General features: G+C 44.8%; 1 protein-coding gene across 1 annotated transcript in view; it reads left to right on the forward strand.

Moving 5' to 3' along the window:
* Nucleotides 1-16,281, forward strand: part of SMAD7 (SMAD family member 7) — a 44,989-nt gene extending 28,708 nt beyond the window's left edge. Inside the window, exon 4 of the mRNA XM_035100483.2 lies at nt 15,132-16,281. Coding sequence (XP_034956374.2) covers nt 15,132-15,670 — 539 coding nt within the window. The 3' untranslated portion in view covers nt 15,671-16,281. The remainder of the gene's footprint in view (nt 1-15,131) is intronic.
* The last annotated feature ends 451 nt before the right edge of the window (nt 16,282-16,732 follow it).

Raw genomic sequence — 16,732 nt, forward strand, 5'->3', positions numbered from 1 at the left:
TGTGTAATGTATATGCATATGAGAAATATATCTGATAAGCAGCCTTGGGATTTAGCAATTTTCTTCGTTACTAGATGTTATTTACAGTGCCATGTTGCTGCCTAGAGAAAGCCTAAATCAAGTTTTATCTTTTCAAAGTGAGTGTGATGCCAACTTTCAGTGGACGCTCTTGTCTGGGTAGCTTAACACCCTCCCTTCGAAAGGCACACCGTGACTTATGCATTCATAGTTGGACAGAAGTTCATTAACTTCTGAAGCAACTCTTTATTTATGCCTGATTAACCAAAGCTGAGAATGTCTAAAGAGCTTTCACTTTGTTGCTTCTATAGTTCGCCCCAGGCCGTATCACTTGTAATGAGAGCATGGGCGGACTTAATTCATAGATACCAGGAGTTCCAGAGCATTATTACCACACTGAGGGTTAGGGCTGAATATGAAGGATAGCTGTGATGGACTAATACTTACTCAGGTGAGTAAGAAAAAAGATTGCTGGTTTCCAAACCGTGTTGCAGAGAATCCCGGGGTTTCTTGGAAACATATTAAAGGTTCTTCTCCAATTGGACGATTAAGTGGTAACAGACAAGCTTTTTGCAAAAACGCATTTTTTTATTTATTTCTGTAAGTAATTCATTGTTTTGACCATAGGTCACAGCACACAGCATCATCAGCAGATTAAAAAAGGGGTATGTCGACAAATGATACATAACTAGTCCATATAACTCCAATAAAACAAACCATCATTCAAAGATTGCACAATAAAATTCCCATTGATCCTTACGACAAACTGCTGTATGAGTGTCTAGATAAGAGTGATGTAGCTTGGCAGCCACAAGAAATAAATAGAGCCACTTGCCCCCACCCCCTTTTATGAACCTGTTGCTATTGGCGTGCTAAAACTCGAGCTTTGTTTTGCTGATTTGGCCAGTGGTCTAGTTCGAATTGTACATAACATTTATGAATTTAACATACAATCTTAGAACAACAACAAAAGCAAACTACAAAATCCATATGAAAAGCTTGTGGTACAACCAGAAATATGTATCTTTCTAGAATCCTTTGGCTGTGTGGGGTTCCATGGCAGAAAAGATTGTGCAGAAAGGGATTCCTGAAGGTAGAAGATCTGAAAACTGGGGATAAAATATTGCAATCATGTCCTACTTGTGAGCATCTGTGATACCTGACTGGTAACTGTCAAAAGACAGAATGGTGAGATAAATGAACCATTAGTCTGAGTCAGCATGGGTATTCTTAAAAGTTGGTCACTTCATTAGGTTTGCATCCATAACCAAACATACGGCAGAGTTAGAAAATTGCTTTGGTCTTATGGGCTTTGGAAATTGTCGCATTCTGTTGTTGATTTCAATTAGAAAAAGGGTTGTTGTGTTGTGCTGGTTTGTTTGATGGGCTTGTTTGATGCTGCAGCACCACCTTCGAAATCACAAATCAACTAAGGGCTGATTTGCAGTGATCATAGATTAGATTACAGGTTACTGTGAGCACTGAGATTGTTCCTTCATCACTCCCTCCCCAGCTCAAGCAGAAGTGGCAAACCATGATCTCAGGCTTAACATTACATCCAAACCAGGGTTGTGGTTTGCTTCAGTCCAAGCAGATCACAGTTGGTAAGCCAAGAACAGACCTTGGCTCTACATCATGGTTTGTTTGGAGCGAAACAAACCATGACCCTGGGTTCAGGTGTAACACTAAACCAGGAGTTGTGTTTTTTTGCTCCTGCTGGTGCTGAGGGAATAGTGAAGTGGGGGCCATCTGGGCACTCACGGTTAACCATGGTGCACAAATGCAGTCAGGTACATTTGCCACCGGGAGTAGACACTGTTGTCCGAAAAGCCAAATGATGCGAAGGGGGAGGTATAAGTTTGTATACTTGTAGACATACATTGGGCGTTCTCACTGACTCTTTGCAGATTCTCCCATATAGGGAGTTGATGCACTTGCTCCCTAAAGCGTGAATGGTCTGTAAGTGATGGTAGTTTTGGGAAAGTAACTTAGATCTATGTCCTCAGAGCTCAGGTGGTCATTTGGAAACCAGGCTGAGGCTTTTAGCCTTTTTGCAGTGCAGCGCATGATTAAATAAAAAAGCACAGAGGTCCCACAGTTGTTCATGTTTGTTTCTTTACACCCTAATGGGGTAAACATCCCCTCACTTTGAAGCATTAGTGGACTTCATTATACAGAGCCTTTTTCACCTGCTGTTAGTTTGGTGCCTGGTGAGCATGCCTGTGAAAGATTGCACATTGGAATTCCTAACCAGCTCCGGATGTTTATGCTGCAAGTATACTTGTCTATTCAGAAGTAAGCCCTATAAAAAATAAGTCCCATACTGCTTGCTATTTTTAATAGATAGAGTGGTCAGGCCATTGGCAAAATGGTGGTTAATAAGACTCACATGGCCAGGGTTGTTGTCAGGATCACAAGTAGTTAACACATGTGAAGTGTTTTGACCAATTCAAAGAGAGATACTATTGTTAAGTATTATTGTTAGATGGAAAGCAGCTTTGAGTAAACCCTCTGATCTGTGTGGAACCACATTGGTGGTTGATACAAAGAGCAGAGGTGGCAGAATTGATGTCGAGGTAACTAGCTAGATGCTCCAAGAAAGCTCACAGGCAGACTGTGGTTCTGTTTTAGGCTCTTGTATTTTGACCTGAGCTCCTGGTATTTTGAAGCATGCCATCTCTGAACATAAGAGGATGCATTTCTGAAAACCATGATCAGAACCAATCAATAGGCCTATCTTCGGTGTCACTGTTTTACAAATCATTTTATGTTAGATCCAGTCTCAATATCCTGTGGCAATGAATTCCATTGGCTAATTATCCATTGTGCGAAGAATTGTTTGGTCATAAAGCACGTGCCCGTTGGCTTCACTGGAAAACCTCTGAGTCCATGTACTTTTCCCAACCTGTTCCATCCCCACCACAATTCCACTGCCAAGTGTCTCCTCCAGGTTGCCATATTTTCTCTCTCACTTAAACCAAAAGTCCCTGGCATCCCTTTTATGTACCTCCTCCAGCTACTGTATTCTGTCTGCCATTGTGCCTGCATTTAGTGTGTGTGTGTATATATTTGATTGATTTCGAAAATATCAATTATATATTGTATGGAAAGTCCAGATAGCTTGTTCACTGATGGGAAATGGAGGATAAGAAATGTCCCTATTTACACAGGTTTGATGCTGGCTATCCTATGCTTGCGAGCACCTTTCTGTAGCAATGAAGCCGGTAAGAATAGAATAGAATAGAATAGACTAGACTAGAATAGAATAGAATAGAATAATTTATTGGCCAAGTATCAACCATACTTGGAATTTTGCTTCGACCTCATTGCAATGTAAAGAAAAGAAAAAAAAGTACCTCATACAACCACTATTCCTTATAAAGGCCTTAGTGGCAACTTGACCTGAATACAGTACAGATACTGCAGTCTAGACAGAACCGGACTTTGTCACGGGAGCTCAGGCTGCTGGGGGTTTAACCCACTTTGTAGTGACAGCAGTTTCTGATCGTTTTCTCTCTCTCTCTCTTCTCTCTCTCTCTCTCTCTCTCTCTCTCTCTCTCTCTCTCTCTCTCTCTCCCCCTCACTCCCTCCCTCTCTCCTAGTCTAGCCTGGTGTGGCAAACTAGGTCAGGGGATGAACAGCCTGCACGATGCTTCAGCAGCAACAGTTCAAGCAAGTGCACAAGAAGCTAGAGACTTTGTGCTGGAGCAGTTTCCTGCCCCTCTGCTAGTTCACATAGTGAATCCCTGCTACACACCACGCAAACACCCTCTTAACTTTTAAAATCGAAGGTTTTTTTTAAAAAAAAGTAATTCCCCCCTCTCTCTCCTGCAGCCTGCTTCCCAGGAATGTTGGCAAGATTGATTAGCTTCACCAATGTAATGTACTGTCTTAATTGTTAAGTGTTATTAATCTGCCAAGAGAGGTAGGAGACAGAGGAGGTGGGTGGTGGGTGGCCGGGCGAAGGGAGAGGGTTTTATTTTTATTTTTTTGCAGGGTGTGTGTCCAGATAAGCAGCATGCGGAGCTAGTCTAAATAGCCTTCTCTGTTGCTTTTGGCTATTAGCTTTCATTCTTGACTTTGGGGGTCACTTGGGTTTCTATCTGGAGAGTTGGGGGCAGGGAGAGAGAGAGAGAGAGAGAGGCAGGACTGGGCAATGGTTTTGTAGAGTTGGCTCTGTGTGTGTGAGAGAGAGAGAGAGCGAGAAAGAGAGGGAGGGAGAGAGAGCTTTTGTTGCCTGCGCTTAGGCACAGAAGTGATTAGATTATGAAGGCAGACAGAAGTAATGATTAACTTTTTCAGTCTGCATGCTGTCTCCAGTCTGGCGCTCTGTGTTGTTTTTCCCCCTAAGTAGGCCCTGGCCCTGAGTCGACAGGGTATTAGGTTGTAAAGAAAGGCAGAAGGGAATGAAAGCCAGGGGGAGGGAGGGAGGGGAAGAAGCGAAAAGGGGGAAGGAAGGCTGGCGCTTTTCTTCCATCAGATCCGGGAATGGAATTTATTGGCTGGAATGCAGTAAACGTTCAACATGCCAAACCTCCTCCCCCCGCCCCCATCTAAACAGTTTTCATAATTGTTATTGGGGGGGGGAGGATCTGGGCTGGATGAGAACGGAGGGAGCATGAAAAGAACTTTTTGTTTCCAAACTCTCTCTCTCATTCATATATATATATATATATGAGCTGCTTATGTTTGTGCGTAAGGAACATTTTCTTTCACTCTCTAGGAAAATAACTTGCTTTAGCCCTAGTGGGTTTTGGCTAAAAAGGATGCCTTAAGTTTCGCTTTTTGCAGGCTGAGAACATTTGATCCGTGTGTTGCCGCTGAGAAGGGTTTCCTTTCTTCTGCTTGCTTTCTTTCTTTCTTTCTTTCTTTCTTTCTTTCTTTCTTTCTTTCTTTCTTTCTTTCTTTCTTTCTTTCTTTCTTTCTTTCTTTCTTTCTTTCTCCCTCTCTCCCATTAGTACATTTGAAGAAAGCATAGTGTATTTGCGTGGAATGTAACGAGGCATTAAGCAGAGGACAAAAAAAAATACCCCAGAGGACAGAATCACACTTCAAAATGACCTTAACAGATTAGACTACTGGGCCAAAGCAAACAAGATGAATTTTAACAAGGAGAAATGTAAAGTACTACACTTGGGCAAAAAAAAATGAAAGGCACAAATACAGGATGGGAGACACCTGGCTTGAGAGCAGTACATGTGAAAAGGATCTAGGAGTCTTGGTAGACCACAAACTTGACATGAGTCAACAGTGTGATGCAGCAGCTTAAAAAGCCAATGCAATTCTGGGCTGCATCAATAGGAGTATAGCATCTAGAACAAGGGAAGTAATAGTACCACTGTATTCTGCTCTGGTCAGACCTCACCTGGAGTACTGTGTCCAGTTCTGGGCACCACAGTTCAAGAAGGATACTGACAAGCTGGAACGTGTCCAGAAGAGGGCAACCAAAATGGTCAAAGGCTTGGAAACAATGCCTTATGAGGAACAACTTAGGGAGCTGGGTATGTTTAGCCTGGAGAAGAGAAGGTTAAGGGGTGATATGATAGCTATGTTGAAATATATAAAAGGATGTCATATAGAGGAGGGAGAAAGGCTGTTTTCTGCTGCTCCAGAGAAGCGGACACGGAGCAATGGATTCAAACTACAAGAAAGAAGATTCCACCAAACATTAGGAAGAACCTCCTGACAGCAAGAGCTGTTCGACAGTGGAATGTGCTGCCAAGAAGTGTAGTGGAGTCTCCTTCTTTGGAGGTCTTTAAGCGGAGGCTTGACAGCCATATGTCAAGAATGCTTTGATGGTGTTTCCTGCTTGGCAGGGGGTTGGACTGGATGGCCCTTGTGGTCTCTTCCAACTCTATGATTCTATGAAATCCTGGAGTGTTTAGTGTCAAATTGGTATACTGTTCAGTACTGGCTTATATTTAATGATACTGTTGTTGTTGTTGTTTAGGCATTTGCAAAGTTTCTTAGCATAGCTGTGCCGGAAAGGGGGGGGGAGCAATGAAGCTTACAACCTATCACATGCAAAAAAGAAAGACCCACCCCAAATGGCCGGTCAGTTTCAGTGAAATCGATGTAGATATTCCAGGGTTTTTTGGTTCAGATGCCACATTGGTCACAAACGTAGAACCCAGAACCCAGTGATGGCCCAACTTGGCCCTCCAGATGTTTTGGGGCTACAACTCCCACCATCCCTAGCTAACAAGACCAGTGGTCGGGGATGATGGGAACTGTAGTCCCAAAACAGCTGGAGGGCCGAAGTTTGGGGATGCCTGCTCTACTTCACCTCCAGCGTGATGTAATTAGATCCATTTCCCTCCTGCCTATTACTATATTTCATAGAATTGCAGAGTTGGAAGAAACCAAAAGCATATCTTTTTGCCCAATGTTGGGCTCAAACCCGCCACGACCCAGAGATTAAGAATCTCCTACTGACTGAGCTATCCGGCAGACCTCATTTATAGTACTGTTAGTTATAGCTATAGGACATTTTGGGCTGGTACGATGACCGTGAATAAGTATGTTGTGCTTTTCCTGCCTCCCCACTCTCTGGGTCAGCCTAGCCTACCTCACAAGGTTGCTGTGAGGATAAACAAAACCCGTGCACTCTCCAAAATGCAGTCGAGATTTTTTTAATGATAATGACTCCCTTCTGGAGCCGGGGAGGGGAGGGGAAGGGGGGGAGGAAGAACCAGAGAGCTTTGGGGGATATTTAAGTCGAAGGAGAGAAGAGACACCGAGGAGGAAATAAGGTTTTTGAAATTAAAACTTCAAAAATAATTAGGCTGGGCTTCATACCAAACAACAGCAAAGAGGGCCATTTACTGTAAATATTATGAATGGATTTGGCTGGGTTTCTTGATCCCCGCCCTTCTAAGACTCCTTTTTATTCTGAGCTAAGTAGAAACTCTGCCTTCAGACACCACAGAACTCTATAATTTGCATGGCTGATGAGGCCTGTTGCCTGGGACAGAGGAGGCTGGAGTCAGCTGGCTTTAGTCTAACCACCAGAGACAGCCAGGCCAACCCTCCTTGGCGTGTGTGTGTGTGTGTGTGTGTGTGTTCCCTAACTATAAAGCATACTCATTCGAGGACTCAGTGGCTTCTGCCCGCTGGCTTTTAAAACAAAAAAACAATTAGGCTTTAAAAAGGAATCCCTCCCCCCCCTCCACTCCATCTTTCGTCTTCTTCCTCTTTGGATCGTTTCGTAGCAATCGTAATTGATTACTTGTCATAATTAGACAGCAGCAGCAGTGACTAATGAAGCATTTATGAATCAATGTATGTTTGCTTTCCAAGGACCCCTTTTTAAATGCTAGGAAATGTAGGTCTACAATCCCTCTCTAATGATATGACACACAAATTTTTGGGGGGGAGGGGGCGTGCGTTACGTTCTTGCACCCCATGTCACCATTCACACATTTGACAATATGGGTACCTTTAAGGTGCGGTGAGGCAAGTCAGGTCATTGGGGGCATCTAACTTGGTGTTTTCTACATTGCCTGCGCTTCCGCTGCGCTGCACATCGATGCTTCTAACACTGATGCAATGCCTAAATGCAACACACGCACACTCATTTTCATACACAAAGCTTAACTTTCATTATTCTTTAGCTGGGGAGGAGAGATTGGAGGAGAGCACCGCTTAGACATTATTTCTCAAAGCTGATTATTTTGGGTGGTGGGTGGGCTACTTGAGAATTGCTGGTGGTCTTGGAGGGACCCCCCCCAAAAAGCGGGTTGAATACGGTGTGGGAGAACACAAACTGTAATGTGAAACATTGCGTCATGTGAAGTAGGAGGTCGAGATCCATCAAGTTGAATGTAGTTCACAAGTTACAAGTGGCAACCCAGGGATAAGAGAGGATGGTAGTTTCAAGTACCTTGCATGACTTAGAAGTCCATATTTAGCCTGGTGGTTCATAAATCACACATTTTTGGAGTTATGTAGACCACTAACCTGCATGCACCATCCATTCAGGTGGTCAGGAGATCATGGGATTCTTGTGAGGATGAAATGGGGAGGTGGAGAATCATGTACACCACCTTGAGGACCTTGGAAAATAAGGGTGTGTGTGTATGAATGTGTAATAAAAGTCGTTAAACAGGTGTGTAGACATGTTCCCAAACTGCTCGCTACAGAGAAATTGTAGGGAGGGAGATTTCAGTGAAACAGGAGACACTTCTGAGCAAGAAAGGTTGTTTGATAGTGGAACTGGCCGTCTTGGGAGGTGATGGGATCTCCATCGCTGGAAATATCTAAGCAGAGAGTAGGCCATCTATTAGTGTTGCTGCAATTACATCCTGCTTTGTAGAGCCGGCATTGAGCAAGGGGGCTGGAATGGATGACCTTGGGGTTTCCCTTCCAACGCTAAAATGCTATGAATTAACAACTTGGAGCTTGCTCAAAGTAAGTAGAGCCTCACTCCCTCCAGAAGCCAAATTCTGACCCACATTTCCATTGTTATATATGAAATACCTTTATTCCGTTTGATGTGCATGCACACTTCTTCAGATACATGAAAGCTTATACCAAGAACAAACTTAGTTGGTCTCTAAGGTGCCGATGGACAATTTTTAAATATATTTTGACTGCGTCAGACCAACACGGCTACCTACCTGAATCTAAACAGTTTTAGTGTCTGTTGCTGGGATAGCTAGCCTTGTGGTTGCACATCCTGTGTTTTTTTAAAAAACATTTTTGTGAATCTCCCTTGTACTAGTTACTGGAGGGGGGGTGCCTTTGGCCTTCTCTCGGTTGCAGAAGGAACACTTGGTTAAGGAAGTAAAAGTGGCTTGGAAGTTATTTTGATAAGTTCATTCCCTTTAAGCCAGCTTGGCTGGGTAGCGTTCCTGATAACGTAAGCCTTGTCCTTTTATTCTTAGTTTGCGTTATGTTATCTAGGTGAATTTGCAAAACTATATTTACTAAGAGATTCCTAGACGTTGCCTCTGTGGGCTAGGCATTGCTTCAGCTTTTTCTCACGTGACATCTCTTTTCACACTTTCCCTTGACTGCATTTGCTCAGCAACATCTTGCTTGATGTGCTGAGCCCAAAATCGGATCCAGAACTGTTCTGCGTACCTCTAACTATTTTTTAAATTAACTTGGGGTGGGGGGTCTCTGGAGGCATATTAGCATTTCAAAATCCATCTACAATTATATTAATAATTAACTGCAACCAGAAATCCCTTTGAATCTGTTCTTGGCGATTTAGTTGGGAATTCTTTACTACAGCGACAGGGGAGTAAATTCAGGGATGCAGTACAACCTCAGCCTTCTCCAGACTTAGTGTCTTCCAGATGCTTCGTACTACAACACCCATCAGCCCCAACCATTAGCCATGCTGGCTAGGACTGATGGGAGTTGTAGTCCAAAACACATCAGGATGGGGTGTCTGTACTGTCCTAGATACCTTTATTATCACAGAGTTTTATACTTTTATGGCTAGCTATAGATAGAATGGACCCACAGAAATTATATATGTTTTTACTCTGTTGGTAACTTCTAGAAAATTAAATTTGTTTTCAGTCTCTAATACTGTGAATGCTTATTCTTTAACCTCTTGCAGTGAGTGCAGAAGTAAGCCTGGGGCGCATATTGACAACTTTCCTAGGTTAGGGCACTTAATCGCAGTTTTGGGACTCTTAACCAGTCTTGATAATCTCAAGGCTGATGTGGATGTGCATTGTTTGAATACGCCACTGTGGAAGTGTGCAACTCCTGTTGTATGCACAAGAACAATTTACTGTCCAGGATTGGCTTCAAGAGGAAATGTTTCTTCCATTTTAAAAAGTGGCTATGCAGAGCACCGACTGGTGAGCACTTGTGACGTCACAGCTCCATCTCATCTGCAGAGCAGTTTCACAACTCTTTTTAATGGATGTTATTTTCTGTTTAAGTAAAATACTGAAGCTTTAACTTAATAGACATTTTTAAAAATGTCTATTAAGTCATGCAGCCCACCTTAAGATTGTTGTGCATGCATGGCTATGTCTGTCGAGTGGGTTGCAAAGGTGGGGAAGAGGGTTTTTCACCCTTGATGCTGGCAATCTCAGAACTAATAAGACTCTGCTGCAGATTGAATGCAGCACGAACAGGCAAACAGTAGCTTGTCACCTGCCTCATTCATGAAAACGATAAGCAAATTACGCTAATTGCATGCAGCTGAAAATGCAAATGGGCTTTGATTCTCTTATCTCATGATATATTGCTAATCTGGCCTTTGGTTCTGAACGAATTGCTCAACCATGGCACTGAATAATGAGACCATCTGCACAGTTGGCTCCCCTGGGACAGCTGGAACTACTACTACTGCTGGCTGTTCCAGTGCTAAGTCCCATTTTACAGTGAACTGCAACTGGGGAAGTGAGAATTGCAGAGATAAAGGCGCATTGCATGATAATGAGAAGCCAGTGAGTCTTCGGTCTGCAGCCCTGGTTGGTCTCACTTGGTCTGCATGCTGATGTGCACACAAGTAGCTGCAACCCACGATAACCTGACTGCTGGTAGGATTCCTTTGGTCTGTTGTGGATGCTTAGCACTCCCAGCAACAAACCAGCCTGAGAAACAACACAAAGGCAGGCAATGAGATGGCACACCACAATTTGATGTCTGTGCTTAATCCGCTTCACACTTTTGCAACGCCCGCCAGTTTCCTAACTGCAAAAAAAGAAAAAATGATTTCCTTTTGAAGCGGATTTGTTGCTCTTAGGGCACCCAGAGTATATCTTAATCCATTTCAGTTGCACAAACCTAAATTTATGCTGTGCGCTTGAATTCCTCCTGCAAAATAGCGACAGTCTTGGAGGCACACCTCATCTAAAATCTTGGAGTGTGCATGATCTTGAGCAGGGGTCGGCAAACTTTTTCAGCAGGGGGTCGGTCCACTGTCCCTCAGACCTGGTGGGGGGGGGCGGACTATATTTTTTTTGGGGGGAATGAACAAATTCCTATGCCCCACAAATAACCCAGAGATGCATTTTAAATAAAAGCACACATTCTACTCATGTAAAAACACCATTAAAAAAAATTCCTTCCAGCAGCACCTTAGAGACCAACTAAGTTTGTCATTGGTATGAGCTTTCGTGTGCATGCACACTTCTTGGTATCTGAAGAAGTGTGCATGCACACAAAAGCTCATACCAATGACAAACTTAGTTGGTTTCGACTACGTCAGACCAACACTGCTACCTACCTGTAAGTAAAAACACCAGGCAGGCCCCACAAATAACCCAGAGATGCATTTTAAATAAAAGGACACATATGCTGGTTCCCGGGCCGTCCGTGGGCCAGATTAAGGAGGTGATTGGGCCGGATCCGGCCCCCGGGCCTTAGTTTGCCTACACATGATCTCGAGAGTCTCCTTGCCACTTGAGATGGCAGTGCAAGTGGCCATTCACATTGGGGGGGAGTTTCCGCTTGGTCAAGGGTCATAATGCACCCATCCAGTAGCTGCACATCACCGTTTGTGTGTGTGCGCGCATGCATGTACGCCCGCCATCCATGTACGGTAGGAAATTTGGCGTTCAAGGAGGTCACTGTAACCTGCCTGTGTGGTGAGTTCTTAGCTGTAAGGGACATATACGTAAATGGAGAAGTCTCCCTGTCTGGGAGAGAGAGGAGCCTGCAATTTATCTAGGCTCAGCAATTAACATAATCTGAAAACTTCTCTTTAACTGACGTCTGTCTGAAAATTGCTGGGTGGACTGGCGGGGCCAAGGAGATGAAAGGGAAAGAATTCCGTCTGAGGGATTTTCTTTCATGAAATAGGGGAGCTACGGAAAGAAAGGTCCTTCTTCTATACAGATACACAGATAGAGATGTTCACACACACAGACATTCCCTGCCTCTCTGCCTTTGGTTCTCGCTTTCCTTTTTCCTTCCATGAAAGCATTCTCAACCCCCCCCCCCCTGCCTTTAACCTGGGAAATAGTTCTGTACCTTTTCTATTTTTTTATTTTTGTATAAAAAGAAATATACATCCCCTTTGTATTCTGCACCGATGACTACATTTGAAGTAGTTCTGGAGAGTTTAGGTTAAAGGTAACTTGATACGAGCGTTCTTTGCCTATCCCTCCAGCCCTTTTCAACCCCCTCCCCTTAACTCAGCTTCTCTCTCCCCCCCCCCATTTTCGGTGCCAGGTTTCAGTGGGATAGTTTTATTGAAACAAAGAATTGTGAGGCACAGAAAGGGGACTGTTTGAGGCGGCCGGGTGTGGGGGGTGTGGGGGCAAAGAGCTGAAAGACAAAATCAAGGGCTACCTCAAAAATACGGGCAGCCCATCCCACAGGCCTGAGCAGTTTAAGGGAGAGGGTCTTCCTCCCCCTGGTCCCCAGGGATGGGTTGTAAATATTATCTTTATGATTCCCAAAACACTACCTCTCCTCTTTTTCTTTTTATAAATAGAGACTGCCTCGAGCTACCAAGGAAATATTTTCCTAGCCGACATTTAAATTGCACAACACTGTTCCCTCCCTCTTAAATGTGGTGGGTTTTTTTTAAAAAAAAAAAATTGCGAACTGAAATACAATGTACTGCTCTCGGATCAGGGGAGGGTTGGCTTTAAGGAGTTGGAAGTGGGTGCAGAAAACAGAGCTGCAGAACGATGTGCTTTTGGCTCGGTTGATAGGTTTCCTCGATGGCGTAGCTGCCAGCTTGAAAACCGCTCCCCCGACATCGCCAGCTCATTGTAGGAAAACTTGGTCTCGCAGGGATCCTTCCCGGGAAATAGTCGAGAGGAACATAGGAAGCTGCTGCATTCCGAGTCTGACCATTGGTCCATTCTAGCACAATATTGTCTACTCGGACCGGCAGCAGCGTTTCAGGCTAGGGGCGTTCCCAGCCCTCCCTGGAGATGCCAGGGATTGACCCTGGCACCTTCTGCATGCCAAGCAAGTGCTCTACGTAGAGCTAGAGCTCTTTCCTGCCTCTCATGGTTTGGTTTGCCTCCATGGTTTGGTTTTCTTGGCAGTGTGGGAGCCACAGCTGAAGAGAAGCGTCAACTCTGCTGATCTCGCCACCCTTATTTTATTTTTTAATGTTGCTGGCCTCCAAGGTGAAAACAGCAAAGCACCATAGATCCTAAATATTTGATTAGGGCATAAATTCTGTTTTACAGTATTGACGGCTTGCTTCTACATTGCGGCTATGGGGCCACAGGCTTATATGCGCACGGCACTGTAAGCATTGGTGATGGTAGACTTGAGTTTGCACCTAGGGAGGCTGCACAACTGGGTTATCTCCCTGATCTGACGACCTGCTTCACTGCATGCATGGAGCTGGGACACCTGATCCAATTTAGCGTGCACCTTTTCTCGGTAGTCCATGTATCTCAGCAACCTGTGGATTTGCCACACCTTTCTCTGAACGGAAGCTGGCAGCCCGTTGGCGCAGATACTCTTGCATTTTCGCCAAGGCTCACCTGTACGGGGCTTGTGAGTTCAGTGTGCGTAGGATTGATCAGGGAAAATAAGCAAGGTGCAAATGCCACACTAAACTGTGGTAGAGGGTGATTTTGGGGGGAAGTGTTCACACGCTCCTGACTGCTGTTTTAACACCCAGGGATGTTATGGCAGGTTCGTGAAGACTCTGGTGGAAATATTCTTGAGTTGTGAGACACCCCCCCCCCCCCCGGGACTGCTCTCCCCACCCCCGTTCCCTATTTTCTGTCCCTTTTTAGTAAAAAGGAAACTTTGCATAGGGTTAATAGTTCCCAGGCCTTCATATGTCTGTAAATAGCATTATGGAATTTCTGGGTAATCAGAACTGAGTTGATGCACTCTGCAAGTTGCCTAGCACTTTGAAAGAGGGATTTGGAGTCAACGCTCCCCTCCAGCGCCATGGTGATAATTGCCTCCTTTACCCTGTTTAGCAAGAGAGGCAGAGTTGAGAAAGAGAGGGAAGCAGATTCCCCACCCCACCCCCTTCTCCCCCTCTCCACCCCACTGCATTTTTTGCTAACAAATGCAAGACTTCCGGTCTCCACCCCTGCTACCACAAACCACAGTCTAACTGCAATTCAATCAGATTTATAGCTCATCTGACGTCTGCATCCTTGAGCATTTATGACCAGCGATCTGCCTATAGGCTTAAATAAGGCCTGTAAATTATAGCAGATGATCTTGCCCTACCTCCCCAGTCTGGATGGAGCTATGGTTAACTCTCCTTTTATGTCTCCCTCCCTCCCGACGAGAGGAAAATTTATTATATGAAACAAAGCTAGGGATTGGCTTTTAAGAACAGGATGATGTACGCCAGCGGGTTAGTCTCTGCGATCCCTCGCTGTCAGCCCTGCTTACCCACACTTGACATCACGAAAGATGTCTGCGGCTGATTAGCAGGTCTTTGGTATTAAGTTATCTGCCATTGATTTGCCGGTGGCTTAAACTGAATGACTGTGTTAAGGACCTGAAGGCTGCAGCCAGGTTGTGGGGTGGGGGTGGGGGTGGGGAATAAATCAGTTATGGGATATGCAAGTGGCACATTGTGCTGTAGTTTTGTGTCTTCAGCCAGTTCCTTTACCACAACATGATTTTTTTGGCCCAATTCTTGAATAATCTAGGCTCTTACTTGTGTGTATTTTTGGGTTCTCTTAGAGCCCCCCTTTTTTAATGATGTGTAAGCCCAGTTCTCTAATGTTTAGCTGCAAATGCAAACTTCTTTGCATTTGGGTTAATTGATTCCATAATAAGACGGTTGCAGAAGAAACAAGGGAAATGTTTGGTCTCTGTTGGATTCATGCAAATGAATGTGTGTATTCTGTTTGTAGCTAAAAACATAAATTATCTGGCACACTTAGTGGAAAGAAGGAGAGTTGGTGGGCCTGAGAAGACAAATGAAGGGGCTTCGTAGATCTGTTGTGACAATTGTTGTGACTATTTGGCTGAGTTGGCAGAACACATGTTTTGAATGCAGATGGTTCCATTGTTAGCCCAAGACTTTGTAGCACAGGTACCAGTCAATACTGAGCTAGAGTTCATAAGAGAGCTTTATATGTTCATTAAATGACAGGGGGCATGTATAGTTGTTCATATTCTGTGTTGTTGTTGTTGTTGATGTTGTTGTTTTGTTGTGAGGCTAAACTTTGGTCTCCCATCTTCTCTTCCTCCAGATTCCCACGTTCTGCAAGAGCCGGGGGATCCGTCACACTGGTGCGTGGTTGCATACTGGGAAGAAAAAACGCGCGTGGGCCGGCTGTATTCTGTCCAAGAACCGTGCCTGGATATCTTCTATGATCTACCTCAGGGGAATGGCTTCTGCCTTGGACAGCTCAACTCGGACAATAAAAGCCAGCTGGTGCAGAAAGTCCGCAGCAAGATCGGCTATGGCATCCAGCTGACCAAGGAGGTCGACGGGGTATGGGTTTATAACCGCAGCAGTTACCCCATTTTCATCAAGTCGGCCACACTGGACAATCCCGACTCCAGGACGTTGCTAGTGCACAAGGTGTTCCCAGGCTTTTCCATCAAAGCGTTTGACTACGAGAAAGCCTACAGCTTGCAGAGGCCCAATGACCACGAATTCATGCAGCAGCCGTGGACTGGCTTCACCGTTCAAATCAGCTTTGTGAAAGGCTGGGGCCAGTGTTATACGAGACAGTTCATCAGCAGTTGCCCTTGCTGGTTGGAGGTTATATTCAATAACCGATGATGACTCGAGAGACTTAGGCCGGACTCAACAATGACCTTTTATAACTACTTTGCTGCTAAATATCTCCTCCCGAGTGCTTGCTTTTTCATGCAAACTTTTTTTGTTCGTTTGTTTTCTGTTTTGAGAAATAGCTTATGGAAAGATTTCTCTCTGTGTGTTTCTTTCCTCTCCCCCCCCCCCGGTTTTGGTATTTTGATAAGTTTCTTTTCTTTTTAAAAGTGTGAATGACCAATAACTCAGAAGGGGGGGCAGGAAGGCACCTGGGAAAGGGGTGGGGTGGAGTGGAGAAGAGTTTCACTTGAACGTACTTCATTTGTGGGTTGTTTTGTACCCTTTAAGTTATTATTACCCGAACGTGGTGGGAGGAAATGGATGAGCTTGGTTTATGCATAACTGCCTCTCGAATTCAAACAGTGGTACAAGTTCCCGCCCCCCCCTCCTCACACCCTCTTGGTGAACACACATCAATTTGGAGACCTGCATTTGCTTCCAGAGTTCTTGCACACGTGGCTTTTACCCTGCTCATTTCAGTCGAGGGATCAGATCTACACACACGCACAACAAAGGGATACAATGAATGGAAATGCCATTGCAGGCTGGAGAGCTCCAAACGCACATTGGAGTTACCATGCTTGTAGGAAGGAAAGAAGGATAATCTCTTTGGGAGCAGATGATCTAGCACCAGTTTGCCTTGCACTCGGTGCTAAACCGTTTGCAGGGGTCTGCCGCTGTGCAATGCCTTCGTGCCGATCTCGACGCAACATGCATTTCATTTCACTGCAGCTTCTGCCCCTTCGTTGTTACCTGGGAGCCAGTGTGGTTAAGAGCGGTGGACTCGTAATCTGGTGAACCGGGTTCGCTTCCCTGCTCCTCCACATGCAGCTGCTGGGTGACCTTGGGCTAGTCGCACTTCTCTGAAGTCTCTCAGCCTCACTCACCTCACAGAGTGTTTGTTGTGGGGGAGGAAGGGAAAAGGAGATTGTTAGCCGCTTTGAGACTCCTTCGGGTAGTGATAAAGCGGGATATCAAATCCAAACTCTTCTACAAATCCGCTGCTGTTAC

Source organism: Zootoca vivipara, chromosome 11, assembly GCF_963506605.1.
Source record: "Zootoca vivipara chromosome 11, rZooViv1.1, whole genome shotgun sequence".
In the NCBI taxonomy this organism is placed as follows: Eukaryota; Metazoa; Chordata; class Lepidosauria; order Squamata; family Lacertidae; genus Zootoca; species Zootoca vivipara.